Source organism: Helicoverpa zea, chromosome 5 (genome assembly GCF_022581195.2).
Source record: "Helicoverpa zea isolate HzStark_Cry1AcR chromosome 5, ilHelZeax1.1, whole genome shotgun sequence".
In the NCBI taxonomy this organism is placed as follows: domain Eukaryota; kingdom Metazoa; phylum Arthropoda; class Insecta; order Lepidoptera; family Noctuidae; genus Helicoverpa; species Helicoverpa zea.
The window spans coordinates 2812225-2826461 of NC_061456.1; the positions used below are offsets into that span (position 1 = coordinate 2812225).

The 14237-nt window shown below is 37.4% G+C and overlaps 2 protein-coding genes across 2 annotated transcripts; one reads left to right on the forward strand and one right to left on the reverse strand.

Moving 5' to 3' along the window:
* The first annotated feature begins 48 nt into the window (after nucleotides 1-48).
* LOC124630774 (protein transport protein Sec61 subunit alpha) lies at nucleotides 49-7361 on the forward strand. The gene is made up of 10 exons (XM_047164771.1): nucleotides 49-220; nucleotides 360-427; nucleotides 677-742; nucleotides 1128-1338; nucleotides 2243-2404; nucleotides 2708-2803; nucleotides 4621-4787; nucleotides 5672-5812; nucleotides 5999-6247; nucleotides 6938-7361. The coding sequence occupies exons 1-10, from the start codon at nucleotides 214-216 to the stop codon at nucleotides 7199-7201; spliced, it is 1431 nt and encodes a 476-aa protein (XP_047020727.1). The 5' UTR covers nucleotides 49-213; the 3' UTR covers nucleotides 7202-7361.
* Nucleotides 7362-8017: 656 nt separating this feature from the next.
* LOC124630773 (midnolin homolog) lies at nucleotides 8018-14237 on the reverse strand. The gene is made up of 5 exons (XM_047164770.1): nucleotides 13876-14237; nucleotides 13667-13754; nucleotides 12016-13520; nucleotides 11555-11642; nucleotides 8018-11379 (listed from the first exon to the last, which is right to left on the reverse strand). Exons 1-5 carry the CDS (start codon nucleotides 14073-14075, stop codon nucleotides 11038-11040), a joined length of 2223 nt encoding a protein of 740 aa, XP_047020726.1. The 5' UTR covers nucleotides 14076-14237; the 3' UTR covers nucleotides 8018-11037.

The following is a 14237-nucleotide window of genomic DNA, read 5'->3' on the forward strand; positions in this document are numbered from 1 at the left end:
TATTGAGGGCAACATTATACACGCCAACATCACAGGTCACGTGACGTGACGTTGTGGACGTGTCATTCGCGGACGGCTCGTTGGCGGCGTTGCGCAGGCTCTTTCTCGCGAAAAGTCCTATTGGAGTGTTACTAATGAACAAAAGTTGAATGGTTTTGGCCGAATTGATCAGTTAATATATTAGTTAGGGTAGTTAATTCGCAATAAATCAAAATGGGAAGTGAGTATCGTTCATATTATCAATTATAAATAGTGTTAAATCTCGGACACGTATTTCCACATTTTCATATGATTTTGTTGTAAAATTGTGTATCGTGTGTTAAAGGTGCAATATATTAATGTTATTGTTCTGCTTGCAGTCAAATTCCTCGAAGTTATAAAGCCGTTTTGCAGTATATTGCCAGAAATAGCAAAACCAGAAAGAAAGGTAAGCCATGGCTATATTTTGCATGATTGTGTGTTCTTTTGGTATTATTTATGTTTGAAATAGCTTGTTTAAGTAGTTGTTGACGTGTTGGAGTGATTTAGGGCTTACCTACGTGTTAAATTGCAAGTGAAAGTGCATGCCTAACCCTAATGTTGGTGTATGTAGGCTGGCTATATAACTGTACTTGATTGTTCAACATTTTGGAGTTGATATTTCGTCGTATTTCTAACTAAACTGTTTGTGTTTCAGATCCAATTCCGTGAGAAAGTATTATGGACTGCAATCACACTATTTATTTTCTTAGTATGTTGTCAGGTGAGTGGTATAATTTCAATAATTCATTGTGATGTGGCCATATGCTACTTGAGATAAACTTAGTCTCCACTGCTATATTATTATCTTTGAATTCATGATTGTAATATATAAATAATAATAACAAAGTCTATGTTACTGTTAAGCTTATTTAAAATTCTAATTCAGAAAAGTACTTAAACTACAACTTCAACAGGGTAAAACCTATGCAAATAATAGAACTCATACTAATTGTATTCTTATTTGAACAGTAACAGGACTTATTTTCAAAAGCAAACCATTTTTATCATAAAATATAACATATGGAAACTAAAAAATAGGTGAATTATCACAGAAATCTTCTAAGTCTATTATCAGTTCTACTTCTAACCTCAAAATAACATTTCAGATCCCACTATTCGGTATAATGTCGTCAGACAGTGCGGATCCATTCTACTGGATCCGTGTGATCCTTGCGTCAAATAGAGGAACACTTATGGAACTCGGTATATCTCCCATCGTCACTTCAGGCCTGATCATGCAACTGTTAGCCGGAGCAAAAATCATAGAAGTCGGTGACACACCCAAGGACAGAGCATTGTTTAACGGTGCACAGAAATGTAAGTGAAGCATTTTGTTTACTTTCTCTTTTAGGTTTCATTCAATAAGATGGCAGACTGGTCTCTACTCACATACAGGCAGACTAACACAATCAATTAGTTTAATATAAAAGGTTATCTACAAGAAACCCAGTGTGTCACCTTTCTTAATTACTCTTGAGTTTATAATTATTAAAATTCTGCTATACATATGGAAGACCATTCATTTGTATTTTAACATAAAGCATCAACCTTTAATTGCAAATACTTGAATGAACAATCATAGACTCCAACAATATAGAAATATTTTCTTCATAATAAACCTGTTTATATTTACTAAATGTCCCCTAAACCTTGTATTTAGGGGCAGAATGCCAATTTGAGCTAAACACAGAATTGTCAGGCATTCTGCCAATTTATTTTAATAATAACTGAAAGGAGGAAGTACTTTCTAACTTCAAATAATGAAAGTGTTACTAATATTATTATTGATTTTACTACTAAAACAGTTATGTACATGTGCTACTGAAATCTTTCAGATAACAAATATTATTGTGTAGATTTGTAGATGGTATCTACTGATAAACTGAATTTAGTATTTTATCATGCTGGTAATTCATGCTTTTAGTTTCAATAGTAATTATTGTAAAATCCCAATAGAGTGCAATTAAAGAACACAATTAGAATGTATTATATCATAAAAAAATATGTACAATTTAAAAGTCTTCAATGGTACCTTAAATTTTGCACATCATCATCAAAGAATTAAGATATCAATGAAAACTCCTTTCACAAATATTGTTTCTATTGAAAACCAATCAACTCTGTATTTCAATAAAGAAAAAAAAAACACTATAAGTATGATGTTTTAGCATAAACCTATAAAATAAACAATCAAATCTTGACCAATCTCCTTTGTCTGCAGTATTCGGTATGGTGATCACAGTGGGTCAGGCCATCGTGTACGTAATGACGGGCATGTACGGTGAACCAAGTGAGATTGGTGCCGGAGTCTGTCTGCTCATCATCATCCAACTGTTTGTTGCTGGACTTATTGTGTTGCTGCTCGATGAACTTTTACAAAAAGGTTGGTATTCGTAGAGGTTTTTAATGTACAGAGTAGCAATGTTAGAAATTCTTCAGTACAATTTTAATTAATGAAAATTGCAGTAAAATGCAATAATTAGTGCAAATGTTACTTAATAACTGTTCTATTTTTATGAAGAAATCATTTGTTGATTATAATTAGACTTGTGATTCACTAAATCCATTGCAATCTATACACAAAAAATTTAGTACACTTTTCAAAACTAAAAATTAATCTAAAAAAAAATATGGATTGTATAGATTTCCAAAAAGTTTGTTATACTAATAAGTCTATGTTTTTCAGGATATGGCCTTGGCTCTGGTATCTCCCTGTTCATTGCCACAAACATTTGCGAGACTATCGTCTGGAAGGCATTCTCTCCTGCAACCGTTAACACTGGTAAGTCTACTATAAATATAAATAGTATACAAATCAATACAATTACAATAAGTACTTTTTATGATAATTGCTAGTTAGTAATTTACGGCAATTATGGTTTAGGTAATGTAGGAAATTAAGTCTTTTGTCTTTATTTCTTATGGCAAACTAATTAGGTTTCATTAATTAATTTTTTCTTTGTTATTATGGTCAATGAAACTAATTTGTACTTAATGACAGTTTAATTTATGAGTACATTAGAGCAGCGGTTCCCGAATTCTTTTGGCTTCGGAACCCTTTTCGGTTCACCATTTTTCGGCGGAACCTTAGCTTAAGTAAGAAGTAAACTAAAGACGTAAATACACTTAGGTACGGCTCGTGGCGTGTGGTAGCGCACCAAATGGTTATATGGTTAGAGACATATTCATTATACTCAGGCGCAGCATGGCTATCTGCCACACGGGCCAGAAAACAATTGAGCCGCCCTTGACTTTGTGTACTATGTGTATAGTTTTCGGTTTGAAGACTGACAAAGTAAACGCAAAAAGAAATAGATTGGGTTTGTACAGGTGCGACGCGAGCGAGCGCGATTTTTTTTAATTAAAAGAAGAAGTTCCAAGCACCCGCTAGCATTGAAAGACATTCAGTGGTAGCCGGTATCGCGAGCGAAGCGAGCGCGAATTTTTTTTAGTTTAAGTACCTACACAAAATAAACAAAACCACTGTAAATTAATAAGGTCTCAAAAAGTACAATATCAAAACAAAAAAGCAAATGCAAACGAATAAGCAGCAGCTAGCGAAGAAAGGGCTTTTTCTGAACCAGAGGAATAAAAAATAAACATCAAAGGAAACCTCGACGGAAGAGCGCGAAATTTTTTCGGTGTTGGATACTTGAGTAATTAAACGAACATCAAAGCATCACACGTAACATGGCATCGCGAGCGAAGCGAGCGCGAAATTTTCGGATCCGCGGAGGTGCAAAAATTAGAAATAATGTCACACTTTGTTTCATGGTAAAAATAGCCACTGGAAATACTCGTATGCCGTTTCATTTCACGTCCTGTCAAATATATGAAAACGTATAATCCTGGCGATGAAATAAGCCCAAAAAATGCGGTGATTTTTGGCCGACTCGCTACCTACTTTTGCCGATTGCCGAAGACCTGGAGGTATTAAGTTAATCCACAATTTGTAAAAATCGGAATTAAATTATCTGCTGCCGTGGCTTTCCCCGCCACTTGTCGCGAAAGTACGAGACTTACACTCCCGAGTGGTACCCACCTACAAGGTGCCAAAATGGAATTTTGGAATGCAATATTTAAATCAATTTAATTGAAAATGAATAATAATTTAAATAAATAAATAATTTATAATTTATTGCCAAAAGTGAAACGATTTACCATATGGAAATCTTGAATTTTCCACGGAACCCCTGAGGGCCTGTCACGGAACCTCAGGGTTCCGCGGAACCCCATTTGGGAACCGCTGCATTAGAGAATCGATTTTTTAATGTTTCAGTAATGATGTCCTATTTTTTTATAGGAACTTGAATAAAATAGGTATAAAAAATTCGCCAAACATTACGTGAATCTTGCCTAACTCAATCTAGATCAGGAAATAATTGTATTGTTTACATAAAACATTCTATAACTTCATATTTTCTCAAGTATTTACACAATTCAATTCCATAGATGAAATCAAGTCATAAGCAATAAAAAAAATTGCAACACATTCTATTTTTAAACAGAAAAAAGAACTGACACAAAAAAATAGACGCCAAAACTTCATTCCAGTTTCGTGACTTAAAACCTCCTTGCTTAAACTCTACCTCGTTTTAGGTCGCGGCACTGAGTTCGAAGGTGCAGTGATAGCGCTGTTCCACCTGCTGGCCACCCGACCGGACAAGGTTCGCGCTCTGAGGGAAGCCTTCTACCGTCAGAACCTGCCCAACTTGATGAACCTGCTCGCCACAGTCCTCGTGTTTGCTATCGTCATATACTTCCAGGTAAGATTGGGTTTTTAGAGTCAAAGTATGATAATTTATTTGACTTAGGCCTTCAAAATCTTGGATGAAAGTAAAAAATAAATCAAAATGATATATGGCCGGTGACTAGCTTAGGCCAGTTTTATATGTTTCCTGGAGGAACCACTTAGCGCACTCGGATAAATAGGAGTCTGTAGCGTTCTTCGATAAAAGGAATATCTAATACTGAAATAATTTTTCGAATCGGACCAGCAGTGCCTGAGATTTCCGAATTGAAAACAAAATAATTGTAGAGATATACATTTTATATTTGAAAAATAAATGTCACCATCTAAGTTCTCATTTTGCAATAGCTACATTTTATACTCTATTCCAAGTTCTATTAAGATTGTTTGCCTCAGGCAATTGCCTTCTCAAGTGGAGTATAGCTCTTTCCCTACTGTAGCATGTAATTATATTACACGCGCGTCTCTGGGCTCACAGTGCAACGCAAACCGATCGATAGCTTGACCTCCGACATACGAAGGCTCGTCTATTTTTGTAACACATCTCCATATTTTTGTAATTACTTATGTTTCTATCATAGATTTAGGATCCCATTACTGTTTTATAGATTGACAATGCGTGATGTGTTGTATGAGTCCAAAATACGAATACTAATGGCCTTTAGTGGCCTTGTGCGATAATTTTTTATATCAAAATCTGCGATATTATGAAAAATATTCTACTATCAAAATTAAGAAACACAGATACCGATATTGAAGTTAAGGAAAGCAGCATATTATTTGCTCACACATAAAAATGCCTCTCAATTGATGTTTTGGCTTCACTAAAATCACTCGATTGCCAATATATCTCCTTTTCTTGTACCTATAAGTTCTATAATGTTTTTTTATTCCTCACAGGGCTTCCGCGTGGACCTACCCATCAAGTCTGCGCGTTACCGCGGACAGTACTCTTCGTACCCAATCAAACTTTTCTACACTTCCAACATACCTATCATTCTGCAATCTGCGCTCGTTTCTAACCTCTACGTTATCTCACAGGTTTGTTCACTGTTTATTTGTATTGCTCAATTTAATGAAGTTTTTTTCTCTTACTGTTGCATTAAATTAATGTTTCTGATTAAATTTTGCCTACTAGGCAAAATTTTATTATAACTTGATATTATTTTGCGTTTTGAGTCTCCAATCATAATGTTGACCACATAAAACCTTCCTTCCTCCCAACAGATGTTGGCTGTAAAATTCAGCGGCAATTTCCTAGTGAACCTCCTCGGAGTGTGGGCTGACGTGGGCGGCGGCGGCCCCGCCCGCGCCTACCCCGTCGGCGGCCTGTGCTACTACTTCAGTCCCCCGGAGTCGCTCGCGCACATAGCCCACGACCCGGTACATGCTGTACTGTACATCATCTTCATGCTGGGCTCCTGCGCTTTCTTCTCAAAGACCTGGATCGATGTTTCTGGATCTTCCGCTAAGGATGTAAGTTATAAAGAAATATTTTTGTACATACATTTTTTGATCACAGGAACTTTGTTTAGTACTGTTAGTTTTCGAGAGAAAAATTAAGACCATATAGATATAGTCCAGAAAATGATAGAACATCATTTATGAATTAAAAATGAAGATATTCGTCGCAAATTGATAGCCTACTCAATCAAACTGCTTATTATGGCATTTCCATTGAAATGAACATGTCAGCAGTTCTAAGAAATATTCGATATTTCAATCGAAGTTACTTGACCTAGAAATTATTCATTCGATTCATGCTTACTATAACTAAAACGTATTTAAGTCATTACTATGCAATACAAGTAGCAGAATTTTAAACAAAATATTCAAACTGTATTTTTTAAGATCTAATTTATCATCATAAAACCGGTAGAGGTGAATGAACTCTTGAACTTCTAATCTAAGCCTTTGGACGTGATACCGCTAAAATGAACGGCCGCCATCTGACTTTCCAATTAGTGAAAGTTTAGTGTGTTACTAAATTGTGCCGTAGAATTAGCGCAACCGTTTTAGGCCATTATTTCAGTACTGAAGCAATATTTGATTTGAAATTTTATCGTCATTTGTATGTACTGTGTACTGTATAGTGAGTTAGGTATTACAAGACTAGATGCAGTTGTCTATTGATTTTGTAAGTACTAACGCTATGTCCGTCCGCAGGTCGCCAAGCAACTGAAGGAACAACAGATGGTGATGCGCGGTCACCGAGACAACTCGATGATCCACGAGCTGAACAGGTACATCCCCACGGCGGCCGCGTTCGGCGGTCTGTGCATCGGCGCACTCTCAGTGTTGGCCGACTTCCTCGGCGCCATCGGCTCGGGCACTGGTATCCTGCTCGCCGTCACCATCATCTACCAGTACTTCGAGATCTTCGTCAAGGAGCAAGCCGAGATGGGCGGCATGAGTACATTACTCTTCTAAAATCATAATAGTCGTCGCCGCAGACAGCGCTGTGTTCACAGTTTTTATTTCGCGGTCCGTAGCGCTCTCTACGACGCCCTTGTAGTGTGCGTGGCAACGCGTGTGTGGGTTATGTGCTAATTTATATAAATGAACTTTATAATAAAATAATTTACAAGTACAGACTTTGTTTTTGTAGACCCTAAGCAGGTTCATGTGTTCACGAACTCATCGCCCATCGAGACAAGAAGAAAACAAACCTACCAATATTGTATTAGTTTACTGTTAACATTGTACACAATAGCTATAGACCCGTCACGAGTAGCACTCATTAAAGTCAATTATAATTGCAAGTTATTATATATTCACTCTAAGCTGCAACATTGTCTAGATATAAAGACTGAACAAAGGATGTGAAATTAGACAATTTCTCATATTAACTCTACTGTTTTTGTTAATTATCAGTTTCTTACAAATATAAGTGAAAAATGACAGTTATTGTAAAATATTATATGAATCCAACTTTGTTAAGATTAACTTACAAAACTTATGTTTATTAAGTTGGCGTTGGATCGTTTGTAATACATATGTATATTTTATGTCACTGTTGATTCGCGAATTATTCACGTATTGATTCTGTCGTCCAATTATCAGAAATAATATGTGATTAAGTTTCCTCATTATATCCTCTCAGACTCAGTAGTTATTATTCTAATAAATTCATTTATATTGTTTTGGATCAAATTATTTTTTTTATTTGTTTGCACTTTCAATCGCTCGACAAAGCTTGGACCGTGGTAGACCGTGTTCGAGGAGGAGGTTCATAAAACAACGAAATACTTTTATTATGTAACTTTATTCTCCTCACTAGACATGCAAATACAAGGACAAAAAAACAATTTACGATTTTCCCTCAAAACCTTATAACAAAAACTCATCACAACTAAATTATACGGTAACAAAATGTATTTACAAAAACAATAGACCGAATAAGTTTGCCGCCAAAACATTACAAGTTGTCGGAAAATAATTGAGATCTTAGGAACATGATTGGTAAGAGATCGAACAGAATATTCGAACTTGGAATAGTGCCATAAACATTCAAATTATGGAACTTAAATATACACGTATGGCACAACACTAAATACATTATGTACCCTTACAGTTAGAGGCACTTTGGAAGGAAAGATTTTGTCACGACTGAAGAGCGAATGAACTCAATTGAAGCTTAGGTAGCTGGCCTCAGGGAACGACTATTGCTTTTATTATTTTGCATAAAACAAAGTGGAAGACAACATAATAAAGTTCTTCAGCTATAAAAGTAATAACGTCTCATATATATAGCTTGATATTCTATCATACTATGAGGAACAGTACAATGAAATAAAAGTGTACTAGAAGCCTCGAATAATTAATAAATTATATAATAATAGGGATTTACAGACATGACATTTCCTTGGCTTTCCTCTTCCTAAACTAGATATTATCCAGAAGGCGCTGTTCAGTCATGACCACAACCTGGCCTGGGTAGTACCGACATGTAAGGATTTCATTTATTGCTTTCGATAATTTGAAGACAAGTAACAATGGCCTGGATTTTGGTCCCTTACCATCATTAGATTGAGGAAAACCTTATTTATTTGATTCTGGACTTCTTTTGGAAGACTGGTCAGTTCACTACCCATTACATTCCCATCATTTATTAGTCTTTTTATACGCGAGACTAGTGATGTTAACTTTTTCGTAATTTACTTCCTACTTTTTCTCACACCACATCCCCCAAGAAGAGAAACTGAATTGGGTAATTCTCAACGTTAACTTAAATAAATAGCATAATATGTTGATCTTCATACTTTATACACTAATAATTTCCATCCTGCCTTTGTTTAGTATAGTGGGTCACTAGTTTTCCTACTAATTAGTATTCACAGAGATATTTCACAATAAACCCCTAATATATGTCTAGGCAATTGAATGATAAAACTTTTTTTTTTAATTGATGAATATACTCAAAGAAGCACTTTACCGCTACGAAATCTTTTGCATAATATGTATGTACAAAGCTAGTTCTAGTGTATCTATGATCGTCATCTTGCTATCGTCCGTATTGCATTTGACATGGATTGGATCCTTTACATAATAAAGTATTATTACGAGTTAGGGTTCGGATAAGTCAATTTAAACCAAATAGCAGCATCGTTCACAAGCCTCATGTGCTTGTGTTCTTGCACTATTCGCAACAGTTGCTCTTTTCAAAAATATGTAATGCTGCGTGTGTAACACCTGCTCTCAGAGTTTCTGGATTAAATGCGCGACTAGTCATCCTCTTAGAATCGTCCGTCTATCAGCAGGCATCGATCATCAATCCTTCGTACTAGTTGTTCGGACTGACGCCTCTTCTTTCGTTGAACAAGACTTCACACGTCATAAAACTTGCTTTCTGTTGTTTGAACTGTAGTTGCGCTTATTTTCAACGAGCTATTTACATTTAATGTCCCATGAAAATAATATTAGTTTAAATTTATTTATCCGTACCTCAGCTCGTATCAGTATAATAGTTCGTGTAAATCAATAATGACATAAAAAAATCAACAAAACTAAACGAAAATGTGTAATCCAGAAAACATTTTTATTATCTTTAACAACATATCCGTGAAAGGAGAAAAGGAAAACAAAGAAAAAATAACTATAAGAATAACAGTGCCAATTATTAACTTAAAAAAGTGGGATATAAGATCACTTGTCCTAAATTTATACAATTTTCTTATGCTGGAGCCGCTCCCGCGGAACTCTATTAATGCGACATTGAGTAGCATTTGTTGTCTTTTTCAAGGCATTATCCATTAAGATGAAAATCGAAGATACTGCTAAGGTGATTAGCAAAAGATATGATACATTATTATTATCAAATTGCAATACGCTGAGCTCTAATTTGACTATGTGGATAGAATAAAAGCCTGACTCGCGCGTCAAGCTAGCGACGGTGACACCGACTGATACAGAAGACTGGCGTCAGGGCCGCCCCAGCAATCGAGTATGAAATAATGAAATGCGTTAGTTACTAAACCCCGTAATGTCGAATATCAATCAATAGTGATTTTCAAAAAAATTAAACTAGGTACACAAGTGTCTAAAACTTCGAACCAATAAAATATAATCTAAAATATAACAACAAAAATCAATTTGAAGCCGCGCCAGGCAAGTGTATCGTGGACCTTAACTGGTTACTTTATCTACGAACTAGTGATTTTGCTAATCAATCTTTATCATTTGTACATGCGTATAATAGCACTTAAAGTTATTGGGTATACTATATCCAAACTTAGTTAAAATGGTAATTTAGAATATTTTATGCACTCGCCTCATGCCTTTGAGTCGACGCGCATTCCTCAGCTTTGTTAATATGTGAAATTCTCAGAAAAACGTTATTTTTCCCCAGAACACCGTTGCGAGTGTAATGAATGAATATTTCGCAACCCATTCGAGACTCACCGTAAGACAATAAACTATTAGCATAAATTCGCATTTAGTATATTCTGAAAGCATCAGTCCACATTTGAAATGCACACGCGTAACACAAATCTGGAAACACTTTATTGTCCGCACGCGTTAACAAAGCTGTGAATGCTCGCTCGATACTAACTACACAGAGATAACACAGTGTCACTATTTGTTAGTTATCATGTCTCCAATGCCTGCAGTCGGAATACATCCCGTGCATAAATTAAATTATATGATACCTTTAATGAGACAACTGAAATAATTAGTAATTTCCATACAAAAGCAAGACAAGATGGCGGAGTACCGTTACAAATCTAGAAGCGCGAGTTAATAATTTACGCGAATTGAATTAGATGTTAGGCAAGCGTTTCTATTTCCTCCTGTATGACGGGCGGCTGCTCGGGAGACGATATCGTTTTCGACGGCGAGTTGGTGTAAGGCAACGTCTTGAGCTTACGAGCCTCGCGCCGTTGCTTCTTCTGTTGCATGACGAGTCTGAGCTGCTCGAGTTTGCATTTAGTTTTGGAGTTCTCCATGGCTAAAGTCTTGGCGGTATCACATTTCTTGCACATTTCGCCGGCGTTGGCGACGCAGGCGGCGCAGGGCTTGGGCTCCAGGCGGCACGTGCAGGCCGCCGCGCAGCCGCAGCCGCCCGCGCGGGCCTCGGCCGCCGCCGCCGCAGCCGCCGCCGCTTCCTTCTGCAATCACAGACAAATACTCACAATGTGTACGACACGTCACGATAACTATTGCGTACTGTACTACACGAGATAAAACATTACATTGTAAAAGATAAGTAAGAAATAACAGTCAGTCTAGGAGTTATCTAGTTAGTAAAAATTATCTTTAACTGTAATATTTATGTTAACATACCGTTGCTAAAGCTATGGGAGGAGCAGCACATAGCAGGTCATTCAGTATGTGAATTATTGTGGAGATATCACGCTTTGGTCGGCCATATCTGAAACATTAACATAAATAGCAATCTAAGCAACAGCACAAGAGATAACTTTACAACAGTAAACACACAATTTTCACATAAGTACACATTGCACAACTAAATATATTTTTATCATAACTTTGTTTGCTATATCCATTAGGAGAAATCTTTTGTTTACTTTATGAAACATTCATTAAATAAAGTTCCTCAACTTTCAAATTACCATGAAATATGGCCGCCATCTTTGATTAAAAAATGTGTCGGCACATGTGCAAATATGTAGGTGCTGACATGACATACATTTTGTTTAGGCTTTGAAATTTCAAAGTTACTTCACTGGACAAAGTCTTTGTTAAAAATAACAAAAAACTGAATAAAATAAATAAATTCTCACCTGTCTTGAAGAGCAGGGTTGAGTGTGCCTGAGAATGTCCCAGAATAAATTCCTTTGCCATGATGCTTCATGGACTCTATCACAGCTCCGGGACCAATTTTCTTGCACACAGTCTCCTCGGCTGCCCTCAAGTCTATCTTATTAGTGAGGACCTCTTTAGACAGCTTCTTTAATTTCTGTGTTAAGTTCTTTGATGCTTCAATGAGAGCCTTGGTGTCCACGGGGGGTGTAGGTGATGCTCTCTGAGGCTTCTTAGGAGCATCTGGAGCCTTAAACACAGCCTGCTTGGATGTGGAAGGTGTAGCATTGTCTTCAGTCTGACCATTGCTAGGCTGCAGAATTAGTTTCCTAGAATTTGTAATATAAGGCTCAGTTCTAGAGGTAGAGGGCTGGGATAGGTTTGTGTCTTGTCGGCTCTGCATCCTCTTCTTGTGTTTATTCACAACAGATTGCATAAAGGCCTTCTGCTTACTCTGCCCAATTGGGTGCTTGAATTTTGAAGTCTTATGAAGTAAATATTGGAATCTCTTATTCTTCAAAGGCTCATTTATACTTTGGAAAGATGGAAGTGTGCCTGAGTTGGCTTCCTGACTGCCGTGACTAGTTGTAGCCAAATTAGATATTTCTCTATCCATCATAGATTCATCTTGATCTTCAAACAATCCCTTGTCTACTGCACTGTTGAATAGGTTTTCCATGGGATATTCATCTATAGTACTTTCAGCAAGGAATGAACTTTGGTCAGTAAAATTATCACTGTCATCACTGAGTGAGCTGTCGGGAGTGTGTGAAGATGTGGAGGGGCATTGCTTGTCACAGATGGCACTTGTTGAAGGTATCACATCATTGCTTATCTTATTTTGTGATAAAAAATCTATCAGGTTATTTTTTACAGTGTTCACAAGGGCTGCATCTCTGCTTTCAGAGGTGGAAGCATCTATTGGACTAGACACTAAATTGGACAAGGATTTTATAGGGGACTGTTCATTTTCTATAGAGGTCTCAGAGATATCTGACAGTGTGCAGTTGGATGAGTCCATAGTCTCTTCTTTGTCATCACAAGTATCAGTTTTGTCACTATATTTTTCTTCAGCCATTGACCGGTATAAGTTGAAACAGTTCTGTAGTATTTCAAAGTCTTGCTTCTGTAGAGCGTGTGCTGCTGCTTGTTCAGGTTTGGGGGCTTCACTGCAGATGTAGGAGTGGTCCACGGGCGCAGGTGTACAGGTAGGAGGAGTGGCAGTCTGAGGGCTGGGTGATTCCCTGGCGTCACATTTAGTAGTCCGTATTGATGTAGCAGAGCTTTTGGTAGGTGTGGAAGTTCTCAAGGACCTGCAGCTAGTTGTGGCCGAGTTGAGGGTGGACAGCTGCAGCTGGATCAGCATCATGTGGTCACCTAACCTCATTGTCAAGTTCAGTGGAGATTTACCACTTAAAAAGTCATTAACCTGAGTGTCATTGAGGGATTCTAATGCTTGCATGACAGAGTTTTCGGGCCGGTGGCTCTGTAAAGGACAAAGTGATAATATTAATGAAACAATTAATTAGTCAATAGAGAACAATGGCACTAGAGATAAATGTATATTGATTATTAGGTGGTGGTAGTTGTGAAACACGTGATATCAGTAGGTAGTAGGGTGTCGACACTCACCAGTAGGCCTGTCTCCACGCTCGGCAGCAGGATCACGCGCGATCCGTCCAGCAGACCGTTCTCCTCGAGCGTGCCGTCCCTCAGTTGTCTGCGAACACAAAACGCAACTTCAATACGCGACTCAAATAACACTGATGCGTCATCGTATCGACATATTTCCGTGATATGTTTGACAATAGAAGCTTGGCGTCTCGACATAAAACGCTCACCTTTCGCGATGCAGCAAGCATATTCTATCTTTAGACACCTTAAGTTTCTTCGAAACCAACTTCTTGAGGTGCTCCACTGTATTTTTACCGTTCAAACTGATGGAGAAATTACCACCCGTAGTAGTTTGTATATTCAGCGTTATGTCCGAGGTTTGGGGCGAGCCACACCCGTACACCTCTGTTCCCGTCGCGCGTTCCATAATTTCTTCATAAATTACACTAGAATTTGCTATATAACACTGTTCGAAGCACACACGAACTATCTTAAATTACACAGCTATTTTATTGCAGGATAGAAATAACAGGGTCACGCCAGACCCCCAGTTTTTTGATGTGGCCGTCGGTGTGACCAGTTTTCATTC

What these genes read in the sequence shown, in the direction of transcription:
- LOC124630774 (XM_047164771.1), top strand. An exon ending in GTTTAACGGTGCACAGAAAT is followed by an intron (nt 1,339 to 2,242) that starts GTAAGTGAAGCA and finishes CTTTGTCTGCAG; the next exon opens with TATTCGGTATGGTGATCACA. An exon ending in CTGGATCTTCCGCTAAGGAT is followed by an intron (nt 6,248 to 6,937) that starts GTAAGTTATAAA and finishes GTCCGTCCGCAG; the next exon opens with GTCGCCAAGCAACTGAAGGA.
- LOC124630773 (XM_047164770.1), bottom strand. Translation starts at nt 14,075, where the DNA reads ATGGAACGCGCGACGGGAACAGAGGTGTACGGGTGTGGCTCGCCCCAA. An exon ending in AACCCTGCTCTTCAAGACAG is followed by an intron (nt 11,643 to 12,015) that starts GTGAGAATTTAT and finishes TTAATGTTTCAG; the next exon opens with ATATGGCCGACCAAAGCGTG. An exon ending in CTCCCATAGCTTTAGCAACG is followed by an intron (nt 11,380 to 11,554) that starts GTATGTTAACAT and finishes CTGTGATTGCAG; the next exon opens with AAGGAAGCGGCGGCGGCTGC.